The sequence below is a fragment of the Dermacentor silvarum genome, chromosome 1 (genome assembly GCF_013339745.2).
Source record: "Dermacentor silvarum isolate Dsil-2018 chromosome 1, BIME_Dsil_1.4, whole genome shotgun sequence".
In the NCBI taxonomy this organism is placed as follows: domain Eukaryota; kingdom Metazoa; phylum Arthropoda; class Arachnida; order Ixodida; family Ixodidae; genus Dermacentor; species Dermacentor silvarum.
The window spans coordinates 168,868,239-168,882,705 of NC_051154.1; the positions used below are offsets into that span (position 1 = coordinate 168,868,239).

A 14,467-nucleotide genomic window follows, 5' to 3' on the forward strand; every position below is an offset into this window, starting at 1 on the left:
CTCGTTGATCTCCTCTCCCATCGGTGGGCGCACCTCGTTGAGAAGCGTGCTCGCTACCGCCCTTGTCGGCGAGATTTTCCCGCAGAAGCCACATTATAACTGGTATTTCGTCTGACGCGGCTGCACTGTAAGCAGTATGCGTATACATGGCGTTCTATGGGAGGGTAAACGGGAGTCGGAAAAGGCCGCGTTGTAGTCAGTTCTGCTCTATAAACGGTGACGTTATAAGTGGTCTATACTGTAAATGCTTTTTACGTGCGTGTGCCTGAGTGAGTTCACCTCTGACTCTTTAATTTAGCTAGTTTTTATTCTGTTTCGCTGATACGAATTTCGGCTAATACGAATATTTTTTGTGACACCGTGAGATTTGTATCATCGAGATTCCACTGTATGTGAATGTTAGCTGCTGTGTACATGCAGTCATGAAGGACAAATATTCAATTTTCTACATAATTTGTAGCCTATACATGTGCCATTTCGTTTTTTGATGCATATTCTTGGCCCAGAGGCTATTTTTGGTTCTTAGTATTTAACGGACACTTGTATCACTCCAGTTACTGTCTCCTCAAAATGTCTAGATGAAACTTTGGATAAGCGTCTGACTAGTGGAAAAATCTTGGACATTTTGAGTAGGCTTGGGGTACAGATTCAAGTGATGAATATCATGACGCCTTTAACAATAAAGTCGTGTGAATTCGCGACTTCTGTACTGTGGAAAGAATTTGCAATTTGCTATATTGTGCATACTCCTGTTTGTTCTTTCTTGCCAAGAGTGAGTCTGACTAGTTAACACATTCTTCTGAGATTTACAAAAACAAGCCTATTTCTTAGAAAGATACCATGGCTTTACATGTTTTGGATGCCATGCTAGACCCACTTTTGTTAGATCTAATCACTGATAGGGGCTGATGGAGGTGGGAAATATAGGAAGGCAACTGCTCAGCACTCGGTAAATTACTTCCTGTGAAGTGAGTGTCATGTCATGAGATTTCAAGGCTGATTCTCCATCTGCTCTAATTCCTGATGGTTAAATCTGCCTTTGGACTTTTTGTGCATGTTATGACCCTAATGAAAGCAAGATGGGCTTCTGTGGAGGAATTTTGCAGTGCCCTTTATTAGCATTTTTATGACCTGTGATAAAGGTGTTGAGGAGTTGGAATAGGTATGCTTAAAGGCTCATATGTACAGTGCTGATCATTAACATTAATCACTGAAGACACAAAAATTCACAATACAGTATAAGTGTTTCTGCACTCTAATAAAGGACATCCATTCATACAGTCTCTATGTATGCAAAACATCCATATCCCAAGTGAGCATACATGAAGCGTACATGACCACCAGAACATCTTCCAAGGTTCATCCCACGGTGTGCAGCAGTGACTTCGCTATCAGCCATTCCCGTTTACTGGCCACCTTTCAGTTACTATATATGCACCGCTGGGACAAAGTGCAGCATGGTCCATGGCATGCCACTGTGTGTATGTGCTAAGGATGCATTGTGTAGACCGTTTCCTGTGGTGCAATGGTACAGATGGGCCTTCTGTGTATGGGGCACTTCCATGGTTACGTTACTGCTGGCCCTCTGTATAAGAAGTAACTTACATGGGTCAAGTACGCAGCTGTCATGGCTAGCTGGTTGCATTTACAGTCATGCCATTAATATGGACACTTTGGTTTCCGACCAATACTGTCCGTAAAGGGAGTAGTCCATAAATAACGAATCTTGAAGGAAAACAAGCAAGCTGTGTGTAGAAAAAAAAATTCCATAAATGAAGTTTGTTCCTGCACATTGCACTGGGCTCACTAGAATTGAAAGTTAACACAATCAGCAAGTTGACATACATTATTCAGGTTGCTGATGTAGTAAAAAACATTGTAGTACAGTTTGAAGCTTTTCACGGGCCATGAGGGCTCTGATGAAAGGCTTCGTGTTTATGGAATTCGCAGTGTTCAATTCTCAGCTTTCAGTAAAAAAAAAAAAAAAAAAAAAAAAAAAAAAAAAAAAATCGGCAGAAGTGCCTGCAAAGTGAATCCAACAGAAGAAGGGGTTCACAGTGCAGGAAGCACTATATCGTCACAAAGCTAGTACACAAGAGAAAAAGCTGCTCTGTACCCACTGCCTTCTGTGCTTGAGGTGCCAGTAGAACTGCTAAAAGACCTAGAAAGGCCCAGTATCTGTCTTGTAAAGCATACACACATCAGAGAGTATGTGAGTACCAAAGCTATCATGTGATCGTTGGGGTGGAAGAGATGCTGGCCAGTGTTGCCTTGCTGACTGAAACGTGTCTGGTTACTAATTGCATGCTGCTGGCTTTTCACTGTTAGTGTATGCGAGGCTTTTGGCGCTCTCATTTAAAGGGGGCCTTGTCCACTGGTAACAGTAATATTAACATACAGCTGCGCTGCATGTTAATATTAATGTTGTGGGTGCCAGGCATTTCGGGCGTTTCCATTCGTTGTCTGCCAGAGGTTTTTTCAAAGTGCAGAAAATTAAAACACATTAGCAGTCTTTAAATTCAAATGCTATTTATTGCCGAAATGTTGCTGAACAATTCGTGTTTCTAAACCTGAGAATTCAAACAAAAATTTAAGACAATGAAATAATGATTTTAATGAAAATAATTAGTGTTTCACAGGCAATGTGACCCATTTGTTGCTTTGTTGCTGTCATTGTCTCTGGAAGCCACCTTGTTGTCGACATCAAGTTCCTCTGAATCAGAATTCATAAGAAGTTCTTGAAATTCTGCATTGTTACAAAAAATGCTTTTTGTGTTTGTCCGGCATGTTTGCAAACAAGAGACGCGAGCACCATAGACGGATAAGCTTTGTCGCACCATTTGGTGTATGAAAACAAAGCCTGCCATACAATTGTAGTTATCAAATTATCTCTGCGAAGGCAAGGAGTGTGCCGAAAGTGTGATATGGCTTTACTTGGGCACGGCTAGAGTAGTGCATCGGCGCAGACAAGTATAGTCAAGCATTGCACTCAAAAGGGTTAACAAAACAAAAATGCACGGGCATCTACGGGCTTTGTACATTTCTGCCCTGGCCATTGTCTAGACAGTGAATTTTCATATTCATCATCATCAGCCTATTTTTATGTTCACTGCAGAACAAAGGCCTCTCCCTGCGATGTCCAATTACCCCTGTCTTGCGCTAGCTGATTCTGACTTGCACCTGCAAATTTCCATAATAATGATGCATAAATGCATTGGAAAAGCTTAGTGCCTACAAAAGTTGTTTATAATTTGAGTTCTCCACATTAACGAGGGTGATGATAACAAGACAAGGCTGTATACCACAGTTCAGAGCAATCTTACAACTCGTCATGGCATAACCATAAATAACCATGTAGACCAGACCGGCCGCGGTGTACCCTTATGCAAGTGTCTTTGTGTGGGAACTGTTCGTGGTCAGTTGGCACCATTAAGTACTGTTGTGATCGTGCATTGACCTTGCGGAACCAGTTGCTCACGGAGAATACTACAACCTGGGGCACGGTAAACGAGCCATCAGAGCCAGCTGCAACTGTGGTGATTTATGGCCACTAGTTACACTGTCAAACGGGTTTGGGCATATTGCGAATGTGCATTCCTTTTAAGGACCTCATGGGGCCTTTCTCTTCTGTCATCGCTTCGACAATGGGGATTTAGTGCCCTTGGTGTAGGACCTTCTCCATGTTCGTGCACCATGCCGTGCATGTGTTTTGGGCTAAGCTCTCCTCAGAGGGAGAGGGCTTCAGACTTCGGATTGGCCGAAAATTATGTCACCCATCTTCTGACACGGGATTGAGGCAGGTGACGCGAACGGCGCGACGGAAGGGACAAAAAGACTAGAAGGTGGTTTTGTGTGGATTGGCAGCTTGAAATGCACTGCACTTACTCTCTTTATCATTTTTCCTTGTTTGTGTACATCATGTGAATATATAAATGCTTTGTTCTGAAACATTCTAAATGTCAGGCCAAGGCCTACTATCCTTTCTCCACCATGGTGCGTGAACGTTCCACATCTTTGGAACCCCGGTTGCAAAAGTACTAAGGGGAAAGCATGCCTGACAGGGAGGGACTTGGTGCTTCATGTTGGGCACTGTCTGGGCATACCATCAAGCACATTGGGCACAGGCACAATGTGCTTCATTCTTGTTTCTTGAGTTGTCCTTCTCGGCATTGCACTCACTAGTCACTCTATCACCTGTACACCCTGTAGAGAACCGTGATACTTGCCTTGCTTATCTGCAGGTTTTTTTCAACAGCTGCCCTTTGGCCAACATACACCTTTCCGTATCTTAGAGGGATTTCGTAGACTACACCTTCTGCGCAATGAACAAAGGATGGATGGCACCTATGCGTTGTGCCGCAGGCTTGCTCCTCTGCAACTGGTATTTTATTTTGTGCGACTGCACTCTTAAGTGCTACATGTATACATTTACTCTGAAGCAGATAAAATGGTAGTCACAAAATTTGTTTTACGTGCATTATTGGCTGTTATAAGTGGTTTGAAGTACATGTGTATTAATACTTATGCTGCAGCTTGTGTGCATATTGAGCATTATAAGCTTTAGAATTACATTGTTCTTGTGTTATTTCATGCTCAATCAGTGCCTGATGACTTCATGTATGACCCATCAACGAAAAAATATGGTGAGCCAGAACGGCGGCCTGAGGTTCGCAATGCCACTGTGGAGTTCATTGCCCCTACAGAATACATGGTATGTGTTGCAATTTGCTTATTCATTGTTTTCCCACAGTTCCCTCTGCTGCTTTGCTCTGCTTGTGCAGTTTTTCTGGGATTAGCATTTTTGTAATGAACAGTGCCAAATAAGTAACATCGAAAATTCTCTGGGGCACCTTAATATAGTGTCAAATGATCATGAAATGAAGCCTTGTCTGAAAAAAGTGAAATATTCTAATTGTTTTTCAGTGCCAGTTTGCTGTCTTTTTCATGTAAGGTAAAGGTCTCAGCTTTTTATTCAGTTTTAGTTATATAATTTACCAGCAAAACTGTACATTATTGTTGTGTTACAAAATGAGAAATGATTCCCATCTCGTCACTTTCTGGCAGACTGTTGCTCACCCTGCTGTTTTAATTTTCTTTAGCCACTTGTGGCATGCCGATGACATGCCGTGCTCCATCAGACGTCATCATGGCTTATACTTATTACGTGTAGCATATTCTTTTTCAAAATACTAGGAAAACGTGTTGGCTCCCCGAAGAAAATGAAGTTAGTTTTATGCTTCTGTCCAAAAGAAGTTGTAAGCAGCTTTTGGTGATAAGCTGTTGATGTTAGGGCAAATAAAGGTTTCGTCAAGCAGAACTGCTTGTGTGTTATTACTCTTTTTTTTTAAACGGTCAAATTAGCTTTCTTTCAAGTTAATTCCCTTTTTTTTTAAGTGAACCCTCGTGTGCCCCTTATTTGCTTTGATACTATGATGTTTGCCTTCTAGCTATTTCGATATGAGCCTTGACCCCTCTCTTTTTTCTTTTTTTGCCATAAACTATTTTTATTTTTTGTTTAAGCTTAAAAGAGAAAGCCCTAATAAAAAGAGGAGAGAGTTCTCTGCACAAGCTACATTCTGCACTGAAACAATTTCTCATTTTGTGCACTGTTACTTTTCCAAGTATCGCTATACTATACTGAGACCGTGTTTTTTAGGTCCTCCCTGCATAAGCACTGAAGTCGCTGACCATTGCAACTTCACTGCAAACTTGCCTTTTGATGTGCTAATTTCTCGAAATTCTGGGATGATGCCTGTGCCTAAAGTTATTAACCGCATAAAAGTATAGCCATGTAACTATAGAGCATACCAATAAGATATCAAGTTTTGCTGATTAAAAATAAACCGCCATTGTTCATACACTAATTCCTTTGAATTACCCTTTCTTGACTGTTTCTAACACATGGCCTTTTTTAGTCATCTGTGCAGTTCAGTGCTTGTATTGAGTTGGTTCTGGCTTAATGAACAGTGAGTGTGTGACAGTGTCCTATTTTTTTTATGCAGTTACGGCCGCCGCAACCAGCAGCCTACCTTTTTGTTCTTGATGTTTCCCATGGTGCCATACATACAGGTTGGTAAAAGCACTAATTGAATATTGCGTAGGGTGCAAATCATTTGACATGACCACTAGTAGAAATACTGTCTTTGTGCTGCTGCATTCTATAATTAGAGTGGACTCTCGCTATACGAAACCTCAAGGAACTAGGGAAATAAGTTACGTTTATCAGGAGTTCCATTTACTGAGAGATTGAGCTCAAGGGTACACGAAATTCTTTTTCGAAAGCGGAAGATAATTCATTGTCAACAGCAGGTAATAGGTGTTGCAGATCTGATTACAAAGCTTCTTACAAAGTTTATACTTGCATGCAGCCGCGAAATAAAGCTAGCTGCACAAAACATAATTACAAAAAGAAAGAAAAAAAGTCATTTGGTAAAAAATAGCTGTTTTAGGGAAACAACCACTCTCGAAGTCATCAATAATTTTTCATTTTCATCTCCAGCATGAGTGCATTGTGCGGCTGCTTTTGTGCCACCATCGGAAACGTTAAGCAAACTCGCAGCTGACATTACCCACTCAAAGAAACCACAGCAAGCCACGACTGCAATAGAGCCAAACTAACCACGGCACCAATAAAAAGCCTCCTTGGCGTTACCGTAGAGAGCTGCCGTGAAAATTCAAAAATGAAAAGCGCAAACAGTGATGCCTGTTGCGATGCCACTGAGATTGGCTACTCAGTTTCACTTTTGGTAATATTTTTGTTCCATTTAACCAGAGTTAAAAAAAAATGTGGTTCTGTTAAGCTTTTTTTTGCATTGCCCTAGTGCAAAAACAAGCAAACATAAAGCTCTTTTTCCATTTAAGTGGCAATTCCGTTTATGCAGACACTATTGAAATGCCAATTTTCTTAAAAAATAGTATATTTTTATTTTGTTTTTATGCAACCCCATCCACCTGTCTACCTATTGCAAAAAGAATCATAGCTCTACCTTGTGCCGTTCATAAGTTAGAGGCTAATTTTTAGCGTACACCGTACTTGGTAAAACTGAAGCTGACGAATTTCGGTTTCACTTTTTAATGTACTTTCTGTTCTTCGTTACCATGCCTATAGAAATCAGTCAAATTGATCGACAGTTTTTCTACGCGTTATCATTTCCATTAGAATTCTTCTACTAGGCACATCATGCACCATCTGAAATGGCTGAACTTTAACTATTTGTCAGATTTGACAATTTTTGGAATATTGAGGAGTCTGGAAAAATTAAACTTCGACTGGAGGTATCGTCAAAACTAACCTCCAGTGCTCCTAGCACTTCAATAAAAGTATGCAAAATTGGTCGCTTTGGTCGACTTGGCAACATGATTTTTAAATGACAGCAGCAATGAAGACAAACTTCTCTCGGGTTGTCAATTTACCGATCCGATGTATAAGCTGTTTTAACGATGTCTTAAACAAAGGTATGCTCATGCCTGCGTGTTATTTTGATAATTGTGTTCCACTAATATCAAGTGCAACTTTATTTTCTGCACCGTGGGTTGCTTTTATCCATCAGCGCTTCAGCAGCATATGTACAAATTATTACAAGCCGTTCTTTCCATCATGTGGGGTTTTCACTCACACAAGAGCACGCAGTCTATTTCAGACCGACCTTCAACCGAAGCTTGACTAGCTGTCTAATCTCTTGCATTTTGCACACCATTTGTGCAAGCGCCTTTATTCATTACTGTACAATATTGTACAACGCTACTCATTGATATACATCACTGTAAAAGAACTCAAGAAAGCATGTAGATGCTTTAGCACCAGTTGACCACCTTGCTTGCATAGAAAAGCTGATTGAATGCAATAATCAAGCATGAGGAAGCTTACACATGCTCCTTGACTTGACAACCATTGCTTCGCAAGCCTAAAGAATGCAGTGAAAAACAAACCAGGCGCCTGCTGCAATGAGTAATAACTATTGCTCTCATTTGCAACAAAACTTACCCGTTTTCACATTTGTGAACCTAGTTCTTTTTCGTGTAGCATGGGCATCACTATGGCTAGTATTGACGCCAACAAATGTTCGGAATTTTTCTGCAAGATCTGACTTACGAATTTTGGGACCTAGAAACCAGGGGCATATTTTTATATTTCAGATATTTAAGATTAATGCTATGCATCCATTCCAGTGATCAGGCTATAATTTTATGCATCATAGTACACATTGAGGCTACTGTCTTGAAATAAAATGTTAAAATGTAAAAGCACCGAAAATGAGCACATTTGTAGTGGTAACGAAATAGTGAACAGACAGTTTTACTTTAGCGTGTTTAGTGGGCTTACCAGAATAGCGAGATCGAAATGTGCATGCGCAGAACGCTGAAGGACTCGTACCGTTTAGCTTATGCACGCTATTTCTCAGATTTAACGTTACCGTGTTTGCGTGGTTTATTAAAACATGACGGCGGTCCTGGTCGCCCGCTTCGAACTGAATTTGGCGTTGTTTTTGTAGAATTCACTTCGTTCATAGCAAAAGACTGTGTAAACGGCTTTCGCTTAGTCTCAGGCCGCTTCGACGACAGAGTATTATGGATAACCTTGAGGAATTTTTGAGATTGCTTCTCGTTTCTAATGCTAAGTCTAAGGAGAGAAATTATCTCCAAGATGCGAGCGCCACCTATCGGTCAAGTCGGGAGATAGGCGTGACAACGGCATATGGCCATTGAGGTGGGAAGATTTCGGACGCTATGGTAGACAGCTTGTACTGCCTTTCTTTTTTGCTGCAGATCGGCGGACATGTGAAGTAAAAATACAACGCACTCCTGGCTTCCATTGCGCTGCCTCTCGCAATTTCCCGACGCACACACACAGAATTACTTAGGTGCCCTATGTATGCGAAATTCAAAGCATACTGGAATAGTGTCCCGCACGTAAACTTCGCTATTACGCTATACTAAAACTCTCTTTCTGCAAAGTTCGTTTGCGGAACCCGGTAACGCTGGTTTACTTAACCCCGCTGTTCTGCTAACGTTAAACTAAAACTGTCTAACGTGTAAGTTACGTATTATTCATTGCTCACACGAATTATATGTTGTGCAAAACATAATATATTGCAAATATTTTGCAAATATTTTGCTGAAAGCTCACATAAAGGGTGCGACGCTTCAATGGCCTGATTTGGCAATACCTGTAGGAGACAACCTCATTCCAGAAGCATTGGGATTCAAAGCAGATGGAAGCATTTACTGGTCAGCAGTCAAAATAACCAAGAAATATTAGAGTACTGGTAGAAAAAAAAAAAGAGAATAGGGAAGAGATTGATAGAACCGGATTTGTTACAGGCACAAGTAACAATATACAGATAGAATTAATGAAGAATGAAAAGTTCAGCTAAAGACAGGAAAAATACCAGATACCAGACTGCAACAGACGTATAAAACGTGATTAGATCAAGCAGGCTAGGTTACTAGTTTTCACTTCCCCATTTTGATGGAACGCCAACAAAATGATAATCATCATCGTTGGCAAAAAGTTCCAAAAAACGCGTACATGAGCCTGACAATCCTTCAGCTTGGCCTCTTTGATGCTGTCTTCCACTTAGCAGCGGAAACCACACAACTTTAGATGTTTTGCGGTAGACTGGAATTGAACCTGATTGATTCAGTGTTAAAGCTTGCTATGTGAAGGACTTCTCTCTTCTCAAGAAGGCATCTTGCCAGTCATCTGATAGGACAAAGCAAGCCTAAAAAAATAAAAGAGCTGGTAAACTTGCAAAACATGATCCAGACAATGCTCAAAAACAGCCTTTCTTCAAGTAGGGAGTGTTTAAGTGCTGTGGCACTTTAGTCTCGTTTGGATATTGCAACTGTAAAGGCGTTTATTGCACACAGGCGTTAGGGCCAACCGTTGGGTCAGTTCAAGGAACCGCGAGCGCGAGCGGCGTAGTCCGAGCGATGCGCTGGAGAGACTGACCCACTAGACAGCGCTGGTAAGGATGCCCCATTGCATCGTCCCTCTTCTTCACTACAATTACCCCGGGGACGAAAAAGGGAGCCGTCCGGCTTTATAATCTTTATTCGTGTTTTTCTAGAAATGCAAATTTCTTCATTTTTGTGCTTCGCCGATGAACTTTTACTCGATTAAGATTTTTTCTTAAAACTTTAGAGGCCGTTTTATTACATATGAAGGCATGCAGTGAACCAGGATTATTCAATTCCACTCATAATATTTTATATTATGACCCGCTTTCTCAGAAATAAGCTTGCGGAAATGCAGTTTTTCTGCGTTTTTAGTTCTTTAATAGATAATTCATCGAACACGCATCACATACTTTTTATTCTGCTTCATTGCACGGCTCATAGGTAGCCCTACATAAACTCCAAAGCATTATAGCATAAAGCAATAAGCTTTAAAGGTGCAAATGCTTGCCTAAGGGGAAAATTTAGCACTTTTTAAAGAAAACATTGGACTAAAAAAATTACAAAATATTTTTTTCATCGCTTTAAGTGCATAATTAGCATTAACCAGCCCAGCATTGATCCATATACTTAACATGGGACAGCAGTAGCATAATTGTATCACCTAAAATAAAAATGTTTCTAAAATAAAAACATCCTCAGTAATAAATAATTGCAAATTTTTAGTTAAATAAAAGAAACATATATATGTCTGCAAACTCAAAAAGACAGGAAAATCATTTCATCTTTACACTGCCTGTCTGCACGGTCCACACATGACAGTGGCGTGTAGCTGCATCTGCTGCGCGTTGTTGCGACTGTCCACGTCGCGCAAGCCGAAGGTCCGAGCGGCCACGAAGGTTCCATGGATAGTGCCGTGCCAGGTGCCAAGAGGAGGAGATATCCAGGGAGATTAGAAAACTGTTCTATATACAAATGTACATATGGTATTTTACAAGACGGGCTCCATGATATTGGAGCCGTCTACGTGCTAACATCTTTGCATGTAGTAGTGTTTACATCTCCGAGTGTTCTACATGGTTGAGCGTCTCTACATGGTCGAGTGTCTCTACATGGTCGAGCGTCTCTACATGGTCGAGTGCTCTACATGGTCAAGCGTCTCTCACAACACTCAAGACCCCTGTTTTATCCATTCCGTTTCCCTCTTTCACACGACGAGGGAATACACTTTAGTTCTTTTAGCCAATGACAGTCTTTGATCAGGTGGCCATATCCCGCACGTGATGTGTCGTCGTTTCCCGCCGGGCTCCGCCTCCAATCTTGCTAGGTCGCCCCCGAACACAGGCAGCGGTTGACACCTTGGGAACCGAACGTTGATGTCGTTCTCCCGGGATTGCCAGACACTGGCCCCTTTCAAGATTCGCCTCTCCATAGCGGTCAGTTCGCGGAACCAGGGAGGGCCGGTGGCTGTCTCGAAAGGGAGCCAGATTACGTCACAGTCGGCGCCGGGCCTCGTCGTGGTTCGGGCGGCGCTTGTAATTCACGGAACCGCACCAAAGGGCGACGCTGCCGTTTAGCGACGCATGAGGTAGCCTGGAGACCAACTGCTAATCCCTCAGTCCCAAGTGACAATTCCCGGCCGCGAGAAAGGGGCTCCTTTGTCCTGAAAGACTGCCAGACACAACAGCGTGGCCTCTTAGATATAAGCGGCAGGCTGTATAGCATAGTCTACCGCGACCGCCACGGGGTGCCGCGACGAGCTCTTTCGCCGTATTTCACTGTGGGGGTGCCAAGAGGGAGAACCCTTTTGGCTTCTCCCCTGTGTAGCTTCCAGCGCACTAGTGGAGATGAAAAGAGAGAGAAAGCTGCTGCCTATCTGTGCGATAACTCTATTAATACTTAAAGGATTCTAAAAGTGTTTTTGACATGAGATTTGTGATTTGACGTCCTTTAATAGTGAGGCCATTCTATGATTAGTTAGAAAAGTGTTTCAGGATTCTTTTAAGCAATTTTCATTTATTGAGGTTATAATCTATACAAATTTATGTATTACTCTAATTTATGTATGCTTTACTTCTGCTAATGATATGTTTGTGGACTGTTTGTTACTCTGTAATGTATTTTGTTGCCTTGCTGCCTGCCATATTTTCTGTTGATGGAGAGCATGCTTCTTTGTCCCAGGATACTTGTCATCATTCTGCAAGGTTCTTTTGGAGGAGCTGGACAACATTCCAGGTGACAGTCGCACACAGGTGGGCTTTGTAACCTTCGACTCGTCGGTGCACTTCTACAACTTGGGTGAAGGGCTTAGCCAACCACAGATGCTGCTCGTCTCGGACATTGATGGTGAGTGCAAAGATTGGCATCTAAAGTGCTTTCTGTGGTGAATGAAGCAAAACGAATATGTAACTCCCTCTCAGAACATGCCTATTAAATGTACAGGTGAAGCCACTTATACTGGTTTTAACAATATGTTGCATATGACAATGAGCAGCAGGTGCACCGTCAACTTTTTTGTATGTGTTTTATGGTAAAATAAACCGCTTACTACAATGCTCCCATGCCACTATGTTGGTTACAACAATTAAATCTGGCTACTGGGTGTCTGTACTGAAAGGAAAAAAATAAAACCCCACAAAATTGTTGAAAAAAAAAATCAACCTGTTTCATCACACTTGTCCTTGTGCCGTGCACCCCACATGGCACACCTTCGTCACATTGCCTTGAAAAAAGAAATAATAATAAAAAAGAAAACTGTTCCACACCTGCCTTTGTGCCGTGCATCCCGCATGGCACGTCTTCTGTCGCATCAAATCTCTAGCCTCGCGTGCCCCTCTCCTGTCTACCTATCATCCCCTTGCTGACGTTAGAGGGGTGGAAGGGAGACCGGAGAGGGGTGACAAAGGCATGCCATACGGGGTGTGCGGCACAAAGGCAGGTGTGGCGAAGCAGCTCTCATTTATTTTTTTCTTTTCCTGGATTTCACATTCTTTTTCTTTTTAGCATAGACATCAAGTAGGCAGATTCAATTGTTATAATATGGCATGGGAACATAGTAGTAAGCAGTTTATTTAAGGGGGGACATGGCATCTGAAGGTTTCTTAATTTATTTATTGAGCAAATTCAACCTAAATGCACAGATCTATGTATTTTCTTGTGCTGATTTTAAAAATGCAATTACTTTTTTTGTGGCTCAAGTAATTAATGAGATAATTAAATGTTAATTATTATTATTTAGTGAAACAATAGATAAAAATATACTGGCCAGAAAGTTATATTTATTGCATGTGTGGAAAGCAGAATGTATAAGGATTGCATTGCTGCAAGCAGTTTTCCAATCCAACAACAAATAGCAATTTAACAGCTTATGAAAGTTCAGTGTTTACAGCACAGCTACTAATTAAAAAAAAAGAAAGCGAATAAAAAATTGCAGAGATAGAAAAATAAGAATGTGCTTGCAGCATTTCAAGCTTTATTCATTTAGCTGCGTATAGCAAAAAAAAATACAGCTGCAGCTGTCCTACAGCTTGAGATATCGTTGCTCTGAACGGGCAGGGTGAGTAAAAAGCTAGTTCTGAGAAAATCAAGAAAAACGAAAACAGCTCGATTTATTCAGAAATATGGCAAAATGTTTACAAGTTACCAGCTGTAACTGGCTAGTATCCCCCTGGCACATAGTCATTTTGGGAATTGTTGCCCGTGTGACGTTTTTTGAGGGCCTGATGCATGTTTTCAGCTGATGCACGCTTTTGAGCTGAAGCTTTCAATCGCCGCCGATCTTTTTCAGCCATGCGATCACTGCAAAATGAGCTGGGGTTGAGGCTTAGCTCTTGCATTATAGATGCAGACGCTTTGACGTTCCCTGCGTTAAACTTCAGCACTGCTTCTGCCACAGCTGCCTGTACGGTGAACAGGGAGGCATGGCGATCCTTTGGTGCAAGAGACCAGATAACAGAGTGGAGGCTCTCGTTGCTGTTTTGGGTCTTTCCCCTCTGGCACCTCTCAAGCAACTTCTTTTCACTCAAACGCTCGTAAATAGGCAGCAAGGCCTGGCAAACATGAGGAGGCAGGTTTCGGGGATGTTTTGGGGCCGGCTCGCCCCTAGCCTCTGCGGCATTTTGACGGCACCACGAATTGGGGCCTGTTGGGCAAAATGTGTGGTTTGAGTCAAAGTCATTGGAGGTGATGTGGTAGTAAGTTGCCATCACTGCCTTGTGCATGGCATCTACGTCTCCTTTATGCGTTTTTAGCGCCCATCCGTAATACGAGCTTAGTCTCGTAATTAGGTCTGCTGTGAGCCGACCCTTTCCACCGAGGCTCTGAAGGCCAGAAGCTTTGTGTTTAGAAACAAGATTGCGCAACGCCGTACCCATCCGTTTCTGGACGTGGTTTACGCAATCCTCCTTGTCTATTTGCAAATAACCGTAAACTTTTTCCTCTTGCAGTGCAAGATAGGTACGGCTATCCCCATCACTCAATATAGTGGTGTAACGGAGGTTGTGCCGTTCGAGGGACCTTTTGAACAAAATGAGGGCGGCCTCCACTTCCATTTCTCCCGATTTTTTCTCGG

General features: G+C 42.0%; 1 protein-coding gene across 1 annotated transcript in view; it reads left to right on the top strand.

Moving 5' to 3' along the window:
- LOC119434710 (protein transport protein Sec24A-like) overlaps nt 1-14,467 on the top strand; it is a 122,286-nt gene that overhangs the window by 31,578 nt on the left and 76,241 nt on the right. Inside the window, exons 7-9 of the mRNA XM_037701821.2 lie at nt 4,602-4,711; nt 6,003-6,069; nt 12,079-12,243. Of these exons, the coding sequence (XP_037557749.2) occupies nt 4,602-4,711; nt 6,003-6,069; nt 12,079-12,243 (342 nt within the window). The remainder of the gene's footprint in view (nt 1-4,601; nt 4,712-6,002; nt 6,070-12,078; nt 12,244-14,467) is intronic.